The sequence below is a fragment of the Pteropus alecto genome, unplaced genomic scaffold (assembly GCF_000325575.1).
Source record: "Pteropus alecto unplaced genomic scaffold, ASM32557v1 scaffold251, whole genome shotgun sequence".
NCBI lineage: Eukaryota > Metazoa > Chordata > Mammalia > Chiroptera > Pteropodidae > Pteropus > Pteropus alecto.
In genome coordinates this window covers 2,868,264-2,881,934 of record NW_006431048.1, presented here as the reverse complement: position 1 = coordinate 2,881,934, position 13,671 = coordinate 2,868,264, and the positions used below count along the sequence as shown (strand labels likewise).

Here is a 13,671-nt window from a genome sequence, read left to right as displayed (position 1 = left end):
GTGAGGGCCTGTCCGTTCTGGAGGAGAACTACGATTCCCCTCTGGTCCCTAAGACAAAGGCCTGGCTACTCTGAGAATCCACCCCCGTGATGAGTAGGACAGTGGGAGGGGCGGAGACCAGGACCTTGCCAGCCCACTCACCACTTGCCAGGGGCCTTTCCTGAACCTAGTGGGAATTCTGCTTCCCTTCCATAAGCTAGTATTTTCCAAAATGCTATGACTGAGGGTCCCATTCATACTTCCTGAAATGAACCAAAGCTTCAGGGACAGCAGGCGCAGAATCTGCACTTTAAATAAGCATCGCAACACCAGGTGATGCTTACATACATCCAAGTTTGAGGACCAATGTCCTAACAAAGAAACTCAATTTAGACGCTGCTATTTTGCACAGTTCTCATGTCACTTTGTGACTCTAAACTCTTGGTTCTCACGTGGACATCATTACACCACATACCGGGGACCTCTGTCAAGGCTGAAATGTGTCTTCTTTTACTTTATCTTCCCCTCAGTGCTGAAAGGAGGAAACATTCTTGAATGTTCACATTATGTGTGTCTTCACACACGCGCACACATGTGTGTCAGGGTAGGAGTGCAGACAGGAGAAAGTCTCTTCAGCTGCGTCCTAACAATTTCTGACTCTCAAGCAAGGCCCAAGGCTTCCTCCATTTCCCATGGCATCTCTGTGATGGCCCAGTTCGTCTCCTCACAGGAGGGGGAAATGCTAAGAAGTGCATGTTCCAAAGTCCTTGAGTGAGTAGGGGGTCCTTGGGCCAGTAATAATCGCAAGGCTACTCAAGGTTCTCCGGATTTGCAGGCTGTTATGAGCTGAGCTGTGTCCCCCTGAAAACTTCTATGTTGAAGTCCTAACCCCCAGTATCTCAGAATGAGACTGTATTTGGAGATAGAGTCTTAAGAGAATTAAGTTAAAATGAGGTCATTAGGGTGACCCCTAATCCAATCTTACTGGTGTCCTTTTAAGAAAGGAGATGAGGACACAGAAAGACCATGCGAGGACACAGGGAGAGGATGGCTAAGGAGAGAAGCCTCGGAAGAAACCAGCCCTGTCAACATCTTATGTTAAACTTCTGGCCTTCAGAATCGTGAGAAAATAAACTTCTGCTGTTAAGCTACCTAATCTATGTTATTTGTTGTGGCAGCCCTAGCAAACTAATACGCAGTTGGAGGGAACTCTTTGAGATCTTTATCCTCAACCCCAAAACATAGTAGGCTGCACTAGGGATACTACAGAGGCCCAGTAAACCTCCAGCAAACCTGGGCCCAAACGAGTACAGCTCTGGATGTGAAGAGCTGTGTGTTTCCTTCACTCGTTGAAAGGGGACGGAATAAAATGCAGATGATGAAATCTGGGGCCATGACACTGAAAAAGGGGATTCTCTAAAAAAAAAAAAAAAAAAGAAAAGAAAAGAAAAGAAAAGAAAAAAGAAAAGAAACACTCATTTGAACTCATCTGAGCAGAGGGAACTGCATCATCCAGAAAAGCTACCAGTGACTTGCTAGGTGAGGACATGTGGTTAACAAGGTGGGAATGGCTTTAGGATTGGAGAGGTCAAATGTGTCTTGGCTCCCATGACCCCAAGCCAAGGACAGCAGCCTCTAAGGTTTACTTCACCTCCTCAAGGCTGTCTCTGGTGCCTGACAGGCAGGAGTCAAGATGCACTGTCAAGACCATCATACTTACTTTCGCATCCATTCAATAAAGTTCTTCTTTGTTCTGAGCACAGGCACTGCATATTTTTCTCCATTCTTAAAATACTTCAATGTAGGAAACTCAGAGATGTGGAATCTTTCTGCCAGGGCCTTGTTGACAGTGGCATCGACAGCTGCAAGGACACCAGAGCTCTGGGATGGGGGAGAGGCCAACCATGCACGACAGCCTCAGACACAGTGCTGGCAGAACAGAGGAACCCAGGCGACAGCCCCAACCCACGCTGGACCTGCTGGGATTTCACTGGGCAGTGGCTGGACCCTGGGCTTATATGTCCCAAGGAATAACTAAATACTGGCACATTCATCATTTCTCATTTATGGACTGAGATGAGGCTTTTAAATCTGCCCCACCAAGCAGGCTGGTAGACGGTGGCTGTTCCCAATAGCCAGAATCTCGGCGAAAAAGGAGAATCCTGGGGCTTCGCCCCTGTGTCATGACCTGGATGGGCATGGGAACATGACCCCACTGTCTCTCTGTACCCCTCCATCCTTGGTAGGGACCCCAACTGTCTGACTGAGACATGTCTACTCAGGGACATAGAAGAACTGCAGACCTCCAGGGACCGGAGAGCTGCTGCAGAGCCAGCAGGGGGAAGTTATTATAATGACTCACATCACTGATTCTTTAGAAGAAACTGGTGGGGGGAGGTTAAGGAAAGGATGCTTACTCCTGCTTCTCCGTGGAGGACTTCCGCTGCACTCTCAAACTCTGGCTTCATTTTCTTACAGTGTCCACACCCTGTGGGAAGAAATCAAGAGAAGCCATTCTCATGGCACCAAGGCTCGGGTGATGTCCCCTGTGCTGCATCTGTGAGACAGCTCAGCCCTATTCCCAGACACCAGGGAGTACCCAAGAGAAACGAAGAATGAACACCAGTTCAGAGAAAAAAATCTTTTGCCTAATCCACTGGGGAAGGTTCAGCCTCACTGATCCGCTGATTTCTCTTCCACTCACAAAATACTTCTTATTCATATATTTCTAAGGCATTTAATTCTATACTGCCTTGTAACTATTATATTGCTGTTTTCTTATATTTAGGAGCAGCCAAGGCATCTTTTTGAAACAAAAATCAGATCAAATTCCCTTGGTTAAAACTTGCCCACGGCAGGTAGATCAAAATCAACCTCCTTACCCTGGCCACAAGCCCCACACCATCCGACCCCAGCCCTCTCCAATCTCAACTTAGTCATTTCCCTCCTGTCCTCTACTATGCAGCCCGTGGCCCTCCTCCTCTTCTATCACACCAAGCTCATTTCCACCTCAAGGCTCTTAACACTGTTGGCTGTAACTTGATCCTCTCCCAGGTCTTTACAGGGCTCATTGCTTCACTTCATTCAGGCGTTAGCTCAAGTTTCACTTCTGCAGAGAAATTCCCTGACCATCTAACCCAAAGAAAGGAGCCTTACCCCAACACACTCTCTTTCCATATCCTGTTTATTTTCTCAGTTGCATTAAGAACAGCTGGAAAAATTTGCTTATTTGTTCCCCGCCCATCTCCCCAACTGAACTGTATGCTCTGGACAGGCTTAGCTGTCTAGATCACCACCACATCCCTGGTACCGAGGATGGTGATCCATGCACTTTTTGAATGAATTAACCTTATGGCTATATTATTCAGATTTACACGTGTGCACACAAGGTTTAACTAGACTAAATTGTTTTATGGCAAGTCCTGCTTTGCACCCAAATTTAGCTGCCAGTTTGGCTGAACACCTCTATTTAGTATAACTGGCAGCCAAGCTGGTTACTGTGCTGTACCCTCCCCTCCCCGCCATCATTTATATACTTCCCCTGCTTCTTACTAGGTCTAAAAAAACATCTTTGGAAATCTCCAACATCTACGGATGTTGTTCTAATGTTTTACACATATACCCTAGAGTTCTCTTGATATCGTTATGGTTTTTGCTTCTAGCATCAATTCCCTCTACTCCCAGAACAAGATACTAATGCTAAGCAATAAACTTCGGTAAACAGAGTTTATAATGAGGCGACTGGCCAGGCCCTAAGGAGGGGAAAAGTCTGGCTGTGCAAAGCTTTCGTCACTGGCACCTGCTGTCCTAGATAGCCGTGGGTCATAGGTGGTGCCAGCCTTGACCCCAGCCTCCTGGGCCTGGCTGTCCTCACTGCTTGGGCTTCGGGGGAGCCAGAGAAGGAGGGTTATACTCTGGAGCAGGACTCCAGCCCGCTGCGTTTTAGTGTTCTGATTGTGGTTTGATAGGCCATTAAGTTTTATGGCCAAACTTCCTTGTTGGGTTTTTATCATCTGTGTAAGTGTGCTTATGCTGATTTTCATGGCCTGGCACAGAGGCTACACATCAACTCCTCAATCACGCTCTTTTCTGGCTGTGGGAGTGTTGGCCCTCCATCAACTGCAAGCCTTCGGATTCCTCTAGGTTCCATTATCTTCAATTACACTTATGATTTTATTACAGACCAGCTATGGAGACTTTCCTGGATCCTGGAACCAGAGTCTTCTAGGAGACCAGATTAATTTTGAAAGCTGCCTGGTATCTGGGATTCTAGAGGAGCCTGGATTTTTCTGTCCACATTCTTGCTGCTTTGCCTAGAACTTGGCTTGGGGCATGCCAGGGAGGTGGGGCTCCCACAGATGCTAGCGGAAACACTGATGTCTTAACATCAGTGATTGACACCCCCCCACCCCCACCCAGACACCTCAGAGCGTTTTCAAGGCTTCCAGCTGTATGTACACCAAAGCTGATTTGCAGACACTCACAGACACTCTGGGGCAAACTCACACACTGATAGATGCCTCCATCCATCACAAAGCCCTCTTCTTGTGCAAAGAGAGATTTGGGTTTTTTTCTTTATGTTAGTGTAAAATGCGGATAACAAGCTTTTAAAAATTTCTCTTCCAGGTTTCTATCCTAAGAAAATAATCTGACATATGGACAAATATTTTTATGCATGAAAATGCTCTCTGCAGCATGATTTATAATGAGAAAATACAGTAAACAACTTGAACCTTCAATATTATGGTGCTGGCGAAGTAATTTATGACACCATTATACAAAGGAATATTATGTGACCATAAAAAGCATGTACAAAAAGGCATTTTTAATAACATAAGAAAATATAAGATAATGGTAAGAAAATAGTTACAAGATAATGTTAAGGAAAATGTAAAAGAAAAAGTACAGAAGAAAGGACTTAAGGAAATAAAATTACATCCTTTTCTCTTACCTGGCTCGGCAAACAAAAAAATCCAGATGAATTAAAGAACAAAATGAAAAAAATATATAATAACAAAATACAGGCCACTATTTTTATATCTTGGGGTGAATTTCCCAAGCAACCCATGAATACCAGAGGTTGGGAGGGAAAAGGCTGGCTCGCAGGAGGCTCAGTGGTGAGGCTGTGGCCTCTGGGACAGACACGTCTGGGTTTTAGTCCTGGCTCCCCCTTTTGGCGATGTGGCCTTTGGCAAGTTTCTTAACCTCCTGGTCCCTCCCTTTCCTAATCCCTTTCCTGTAAAATGGGGATAACCTTAATATATACACGTCACAGGATTTGCTCTGAAGATTAAATGAATTAATATGTGGACAGTGCTTAGAACAATGCCTGATCTACAATAAGTGCTCAAGAAATATCCTAGCTATTATTTGACCACAAAAATATAAAGCTTTTGTACAATGAAAGGTACCATAAAGAAAGTTAAAGCAAGCAATAGACTAAGAGAGAGAATATCTGGAACATGGATAACAGATAAAGATTAATATCCATATTATAGAGTTCTAGATCAAGAAGAAAAAGACAAACCACCAGTAGAAAAATGGGCAAAGGGTATAAACAGGTGGTTCACAGAAGAAACATGAAAAGCTGCTTATCACAAGAAAGGATGCCCAACTTTCCTGGAGGCCAGGGAGCTATGGACAAGTTGCCCTTTTGCCCAGTTTCACAGGAATAGAAAAGGCTAACAGCAGTATCCATGGCTGGAGAGGATGCAGGCTCTATCACACACCTGCGGGTGTGGTGACACTTTTCTGGAGGGCAAGGTGGCAGGATTTATCAAAGCTCAAACACACTTACCCTATGGCCCAGCAACTTCACTTTTAGGAATTAGTCATAAATATTTAGACATGTTCCCAGATTCATATGTTTACAAATGTTCATTGCACTGTTTGAATAGTGAAGGACAGGAGACAAATGTCTATCAATAGGGAATGATTCAAAATTTATGGCATCTCTAAATTATACAACACTGTTTAGTGGTTAAAAGACTGAGGTAGATTTATATGTCAACATTTTACATGAAAACATCTTCAAGACCTACTGGTGAGTGAAACAAAAGCAGATTGCAGAAAAATGGATAAGGAATGATCCTATTTATGTGAAAAACCAAAACCAAAACCCTATTATTTAGGTAGACGTATAGAAGGGAAAGGATATACTAACTGTTAACAGCAGTCAACCCTGTAATTGGGACAGGGTGAGGAGCGGGAACTCTCACTGTTTGCACTATATTCTTATGTATCCCTTGAATACTGCACTGCCAATAATAAGAATGTCATTAATATTATTCTTAAATTACTTATGCAATTAAAAAATAAAAGTGATTATATGAAGAAGTTTTATGGCGTGATAGTTACAGAAATCTATACATGTGTCAGAAAAAGTCAATTTAACTGTGTTAATTTAGAAAAATAAAACTTAAAAACAAGGGAAATATAAAAAAGAAACTAATAATAACGCCCCAAAGAGAAAAGTGGTTCCCTCTGGATCATGTGATCGTAAGTCATGTTTTTCCTTCATCATTTATGTTTCTCTACACCTTCTAGAGTTTCCACAAAGATCAAAGATCAGACATTACTTTGAGAATAAGGTAGAAATAAAATAAAGAGCAGAAAGTCTACACTCTGACAGGAACATGCCACCAAATTGACAGTGTAGCTCCTAGAAAGCAGGCTGGGCACAGTGGCCTCCAGCACAGCACACGTCTGCAGGTGGCAGGTTGTGGCATAGAAAATCTGGGCCTGTTGTTAAAGAAAAGGGGTGGACCAGGGCAGAGCTGCTGGCTGGCCCCTGTGGCCCAGGGTAAGCGGGGAGAGAGGGTGCTCTGGTTCCCCAGCAGCTTCTTTCTTAGGCTCCCTGCCTGTACTCCAGCACTCGCACGAGAGACAAGCTGCTCCTCAGGGCCACCCTCCCTGGGGCCTCTCACTTTGTTCCTTTTACCATCTCACAGGAGGGATGCTCACTCGGGTAGTGTTACGGCGTCACATCCCTCCATGGCCCAATGCAGGGCTGGAGTCGCATGGAGGAGAAGCAGGTGGATGTTACTGTAGCAAAACAGACGAGGACAAGAGAAGAGGAGTGACATCATGTGATGTCTCATTCAGAACACTGCACACAGGAAAGGCGCCAGGGAGCAGTCAGTGTTCTGCTGCCATGCCCTTTCCGACACTATCTTCGTCTGCTGTTGGACTGGAGAGCTGGGCCTGATGCTGTGGCCTCCCACATCCACACCTGGCCCCGCACTGAGACGGATGACAAAGGGGAAGTGCTGAGCAGGGAGAGAGAGGCTGCCCCCTGAACTGAGGGGGCCCAGGCACGGGCCTCACACAGTGCAGAGTCCACTGCTGCATTCAGAGGATCAGCTCCTCCCGGAGGGTGGGACCCATGGGGTAAATCTGCATTGAATCTCCACTACTCCTGCCCTCTTGTGTGACCTGGGGCAGGACTGGAGCTAACCTATGCAGAGGGCCCGGGCACTGTGGCTGAGCCTATGCTTATTTGCTCAATAACAACTCAGGCTGCTGAAGAATCTGTGTGGGGTTTCTAGTGACTCCAGCTGGGACACAAAGGAAGGTAGGCGAGGAGGCGGAGAGAGAGGCTGAGTGTGACAGCAAATCTGGGAAAAAGGGTAAAGAAACCGTGAGCCAATGAGAATATTTGATAATTACAGCTAGGGCCCGTGCCCTTTCCTGCCAAGAACCCAGGAATGCAGCTCTGCAGGCACCCATGAAGGTTCCAGGCATAGAACCCAACGACTTGCCCTGGAACCTATGGGTGCCAGGGAGCACCCACCTGGGGCAGGCACAGGTCAGGAGGAAGGCTAAAGACTCTGCTTCTGGCCTCTCAGAGCAGGACCGGGAAAGAAACAAACATGGAGCACTTTGTGCAGAGAAATAACCCTGCAGAGAGAGACCATGGCTCTCCCTGGGAGTCAGTATCAGGAATAATGTTAATTTTCTTCTCTATACTTTCCTGTGCTTACCCTTGACAAAATGTACATGTATTTCTTTTTAACTAGCAAAAATGCCATAAAAATTAATTCAGCTTTTGAGTTTCAGCCCCACTATTTCAGTCTGCTGGGATCCTTTAAAATATTGGTGTAATTGTTCTACATTTTATCTAGCTTTCCTCTTTCAACTCTAACCCTTGCAGATTTGGAAGTATGTCCAGCTTTTTATAGTTGCAACAAAACTGCTGATTAAAAAAACAAGTACCAGAACTAGACAGAACCAGGCCAGACTCACAGTACACGCAACAAAGGGATGTTCCCCTCGGGGTGGCCCCATTCTGTAGCCCCCCTCAGGGTGGCCCTATTCTGCCCAGCTCTCCCCATCATAGTCAGGAAAACAGAACTCACTTCTGATAAAAGAAAGACATGTTATGTGTGTTTTATTTATTTATTTTTTTATGGAAAAATGAACCAAAAATAGAGAGAGGTATTTAATTGCAATAAACTGGCCCCATGTGACAAAAAAAGGAAAAAAAAAAAAGCAAAGAAAGCCATGCTAATTCAACAACCTAGTAACCTCATCCCAAGAAACAAACCAAGCATGTCCAGCAATCCTTAGTAGATTCCATGGTCTCGTACGTTGACGGAGCCCAACTTGTTTTTCTAAGTCTCCAAAACGGTCTGTTTCTAAACCACTCACTATCTGGTCTGGGACTGACATCACCGACACCGTAATTTCCAGAATTCACCTTTCCTGCACTTGAGACACCTGGGACAGTGGTGCCAGTCTCCAGTCTATTGATATTTGCCCTTTTTTCTGGGTCCCTCAAACACTGCAAAAGTGGCTTCCTGATCACTGTGGGTTCTCGGGAGCAGCTGGCATAATACACGGCTCAACAGCTAGAAGCTCTGTGCTCTCAATTCACCCCTCTTGGGCTCCAAATTCTCTCTAAACCGCATGCACTCCACCCCTTCCTGGGCTACAGACCATGCTCCTAGATAAGGAAGAGGGATGGTGTAGAGAGATTATCTGACGCAGAGCCATGCCCATCTGATGGGGAGTTCATCAGGAAGCTTCACCCTCATGTCTTTGCCCTGATCCCTCTCACTCTGCCAGTCCAGCAGAAATAAAACGACACGTGCAAATGCGTGCAGAGCTGGGGGGCTGGCAGACACCCAACAAGAGGAGCCTCCGACAGCTCCGCTTGCTAGATTTGAAATCAGACCCCCCTCAACAGGGCTCTCTACACAGAGCAGGGTGTTTATTATTCATTCTATTTGTTAATAACAGTGACTAACAGGGAAAACAAAAGCTGCCATCTGGTTTCTAGTTCTCATTCCCTAATTTATTTCTAGAACAACTTCATTTGTTCATTGTCTCATTTGCTAAGCCCTTACGCTATACCCATAGGTGACTGGGGTTGGGGAACAGGGGCGATGAGAGAGATCCTTCTGGTTCTGAGAGAGAAAAGAATTCGTTATAAGGGAAAGGGGAAAGGAGGGACCTATAGCCAAGCCTCTGGTCCCCAGACCCTACAAGCATCAGCTACTACAATGGACTGCTCACAACCTACGACTACAAAAAAGAACACAGACAAAACACTTCCAGTTTGCTACCAGGATTCTTAAAAAGGAAGGGCTTAATCAACAATTATTAAATGATTCCAATCTATTTGGTGCATATTTTTAGATAATATACAGGTTTCATCAAAGGGAACATACACTTCATGCTGTGACACATAAACCACAAACCCTTGCTCAAACATTTTGCACTCTTCCCAGAGCTGGGCGGGCTCTCTGACGCAGATAGGAAGGATGGACACATGAGGGTGAAGTTCCTGGGGCAGACTGACAGCAGCTAGATGGTCCCAGCCTTTACTGCAGGCACAGGGACACAGGCAGGGTGATTTCAGCTCTAGATTCAATGCAATAACCTCCTGCAAGACTTGCTTCTATCAGCAACTCTGAGACGGGCCAGGAGAGCACATTTCAGCTGGGAGGGCACTGCAGTGGTGCCCGGCCGGCAGTTTTCCAGGTACCTCCAACTATAGAGACGCCCTCACCGGGACCCTAGCAGGGCCAGGGGTGACCTGCTCCTAAAGGCCCTAAATGTCATTGCCCTTAATCAGAAGGCTCTTTAAAACTGAGGTGTTTTGGTCAGTTTTCTAGAAATTCAGAAGGAAAAGAGTCATAGGGAGTACTTTTCCTTTGGATTCTCTTAAGAATTTGGTACTCATAAGAAAAAGAGTTGGGGAAATCCCCAGTAGCAATTCATTTGTGAACAATTCCCCCCTAAACACACCCATGTGATGCAGTGAGGGAGTGGGGACAGACCAGGAGTCAGCAGTATAGGACTCAAGGAGCAGGGAACAATTTGTGCCACTTCTCTGTGCATCAAGTCTCCTTATCTGTAAATGGGGCTAACCATGTTCACTTTGTGGCACTGTGGGTCAGATGAAAGGATGCGGGAAGCCACCTTATCACCGTAGGGTAATATACAACTGTTGGCATAAGGATCCCTATGACTAAGACGATTAATAGTATATTCTTGGCACTGAATGTGTCACTATGGACTGGATGACTATGACACTGATCTGCAGCTGTTACTTGCTTTTTTCCCTCCTCTATCTCTTACTCACCATCGCTGGGCCAAGGAGCTTGTGAGAAAGTACAAGAGAAGAACACTCTGCATGCACACACCCTGTCCCACGGTGCGGAGGACCCACTTTCCTTACCCACAGGGGTGGGCCTGCCCTCTCTTAGGAGCTGTTCCCAGCAGCTCTGTGCCCTAGGCTGTCAGCCTCTTACTTTCGCACCATCCTTTCCGAGAGCAGCCTGCTCCCTCTTGGAAATGAATTACAATCAATTTCCATTCTCCATGGGAATGGGGAGGACACTGGCCTAGAAAAATCCTGAGCTACAAGCTTTTCAGCCATATTACAAACACATTTTACAGCTTTGTCCATTTTTCTTCCTTGATCCACTGTGGCTGCTTCAGGCTGCGATCAACCCCAGAGACGCAAAAGAAAGGCATTCTAGGTGCTGCGGGGTCTGAGGCTCCAGCCCTGGTCTCACTGTGCCCTCTCAGCTGCTGGGCAATATACAGCCCGCCCCTCTTGGGACCTCTGTTTCCCCAAGTGTAAGATGAGGGGCGACTACTGTTCTAGGCAATATCTCTGGGCTCTTCCAGTCCTCTGTTTCCCCAAGTGTAAGATGAGGGGCGACTACTGCCAACTGGGCCCAGTCAGAAGCACCAGAGAGGTGCTTCAATTACTTCAATTCTGGGAAATCCATTTGCATTTCCTGATTCACGCTGACTTGGATGAAGTGGGTCAGGTCTGCCAGGTTGAGCTGAGGGACACACACCGCCTGATTGCGACTTGCGTGCTGTTCCGACAGTGATGCAGGGTAGGCTGTGAACATGGTGAGGGCGGGGACCTCACTGGGCACCAGAGCATCCCTGGCACCGAGGAGGCATCCGACAAGCAAGTGCTCACTGGACTCGCGTCCCAGAGCAGCGCCTGTCCTACGCTGAGAGGGGGAAGGATGTGGTGGGGAGGAGCAAGGCTCCACTCACATGGGGCGTGGAACATGACGAGGACAGAGGAGTGTTCCTTCACAAACTGGTCAAAGTCTTCATCGGTCAGGTGATAAACGGAGCCGCCCTCATCTGCCCAGGGAGTCTCAGGGACCTGGGGCTGTGGCGGCTGCGGACTGGAAGACCAAAAACAGGCAGAGCTCAGAGCAAGCCCCGGGGCCTGAGCAGCCCTTACAAAATCCAGCCCCCTGACATAAAAGCCCCCACTGGCTCGGCATGGCGTGGCTGGCTTCGGGGGCTCGCCAGGAACACTCCTGGTGTAGGAGCGGAGGGGTGAGTGGTCTAGCTTTGCCCGCCTCCACTGTCCCCCTCAAAGCCCCAGAGAAGTGTTTAGCTGATATCCCATTACAAACAGTGGCATTTAGCTATAGCTCTCTAGGCAGCTCAGGAAATCTCACTGCCTCTCAGGAATCTGGGGGTTTGTGAGCTTCTCAATCTCTTTCAAATTTTCAGCAAACTGGCAAGAATAAACAGAACAGCAAAGGGTGACCTTTGGAAAGCTCACTGTTGTGTTTAGTAGCGCCTCACAGGGCAGGGAGTGGGGAGAGGGAACACAGGGGACGGGGTGTGTGCACGTGAGGGTGAGGAGGAAAAAGAGAGGCCAGGTGTCTGAGAAAAACCAAATCTGGGCCAGGAAGGGAAAGGGAGGCTGCCACATGGGGGATCAGTGTGGGAGGAGGTCGCGGGACCAAGGGAAACAATGCTGGGAGTACTCTAAGTATGACAGTGTCTACGTGACACCACAAATCCTTCCTAGAGACCAGGAACAAAGTTATTTAGTCCTCCCTGAGGCAAAGTGCTGGAGCAGAAAGAGCAGCTGGCTGCAAAACCTAGGGAAGCTGCCCAGCCTCCCTGGAGCCTGCTGCCGCCTGGGATAACTGTGCCCTGGTATCTATGGCACCAACTGTCTAAGGGGGGAGGCTCTCAAGTGCCCTCTCTTCCTCCAGAGTTGAGCACAAGATGGCCAGTGACACAAACTCCCTACTGCTTTACTGCCACAAGCGCCTTAACCGCTGCTTTGAAAACACCCTTTAGGATGACAAATGTAAAAAGACAATCATCGTTTCCTGCCTTTGAGAACCTACAGTAGAAAAAAGTATAAAGTTCCAGCAGCTTGGATGGGAATTCATGAAGACAATGTGGCCTGACACAATGGAATCCGCCACCCCCCCCAATGTGGCCCACGCAGTGGAACCTGCCACCCCACAGCAGGGCCTGGGTGTACAGCACCTCAGAAGCCCTCTCTGGTGCTTCTGACTGGGCCCAGCTGGCAGCCTCGGTCACCCTGTCCCAAGCGATGGGAAGTGTCAGGGAGATGGCAAACCACTTTCAGCCCTTGCACAACCAACATTAGATGGGGCTGGCGGCAAAATCAAGCTTCAGAATGAGTCACCAGCCAGACAATGATCTCAGACCAACACAAAGAAACCTAGGTTCCTAAACTTAAGCTCAAAACACCACCAACTCTACTTCAGGGAGTTTATCTTTACAATACACTTGCACATGTCAAAAATATGTGCATTCAAACGTATTCATTTAGCTGTTTTGTCTTAGCAAAGACTGAAAATAACCCAGTATCCATTGGTAGGAGATGGTTAGGTACCTGCAGTCCATCCACACAACAGAGGGCAGAGCACAGCAAAGAACAAGGAAGCTCCGTGCACTGATGTGGGATGTAGGGAGACTGCTGAGATGCACATAACAGGTCATAACGCGCTAGCAAATTCAGGAGAAATAAAAAAAATACGCACCCTTGCTTGCATCTGTATAAAGAAACTAATCTAGTCGTTACCTCTAGGGGGTGGGAGAGAGAATAGGATGCAGGAAATAAGTAGAAGCGAGACTTTTCGATGTACGATTTTTAAATATATTAAAAAAAAATAATTATGTGAATAGAATCTATTCAAATATTAAAATAATTTTTTAAAATCCATCAAGAGCTGAATGGAGAAGCCACGGCTCGGCAGCAGTACAAGCATATGAAACCGCCTGAGAAACTTCTAGTTAAACACAGAAGAGAACACACTCCAAAACCACTGAAATAACAGTACAGGTTATTTTTTCTTTTTTCTTAAAGTACGAACACAGGAGCAACATATGAAACCGCCTGAGAAACTTCTAGTTAAACACAGAAGAGAACACACT

General features: G+C 46.7%; 1 protein-coding gene across 1 annotated transcript in view; it reads right to left on the bottom strand.

Moving 5' to 3' along the window:
- The window catches only part of PDIA5 (protein disulfide isomerase family A member 5), an 86,017-nt gene that overhangs the window by 15,920 nt on the left and 56,426 nt on the right, over positions 1–13,671 (bottom strand). The window contains exons 11-13 of the mRNA XM_006905571.1: positions 11,506–11,642; positions 2,397–2,467; positions 1,700–1,860 (exon numbers count right to left, since the gene is read on the bottom strand). Of these exons, the coding sequence (XP_006905633.1) occupies positions 1,700–1,860; positions 2,397–2,467; positions 11,506–11,642 (369 nt within the window). The remainder of the gene's footprint in view (positions 1–1,699; positions 1,861–2,396; positions 2,468–11,505; positions 11,643–13,671) is intronic.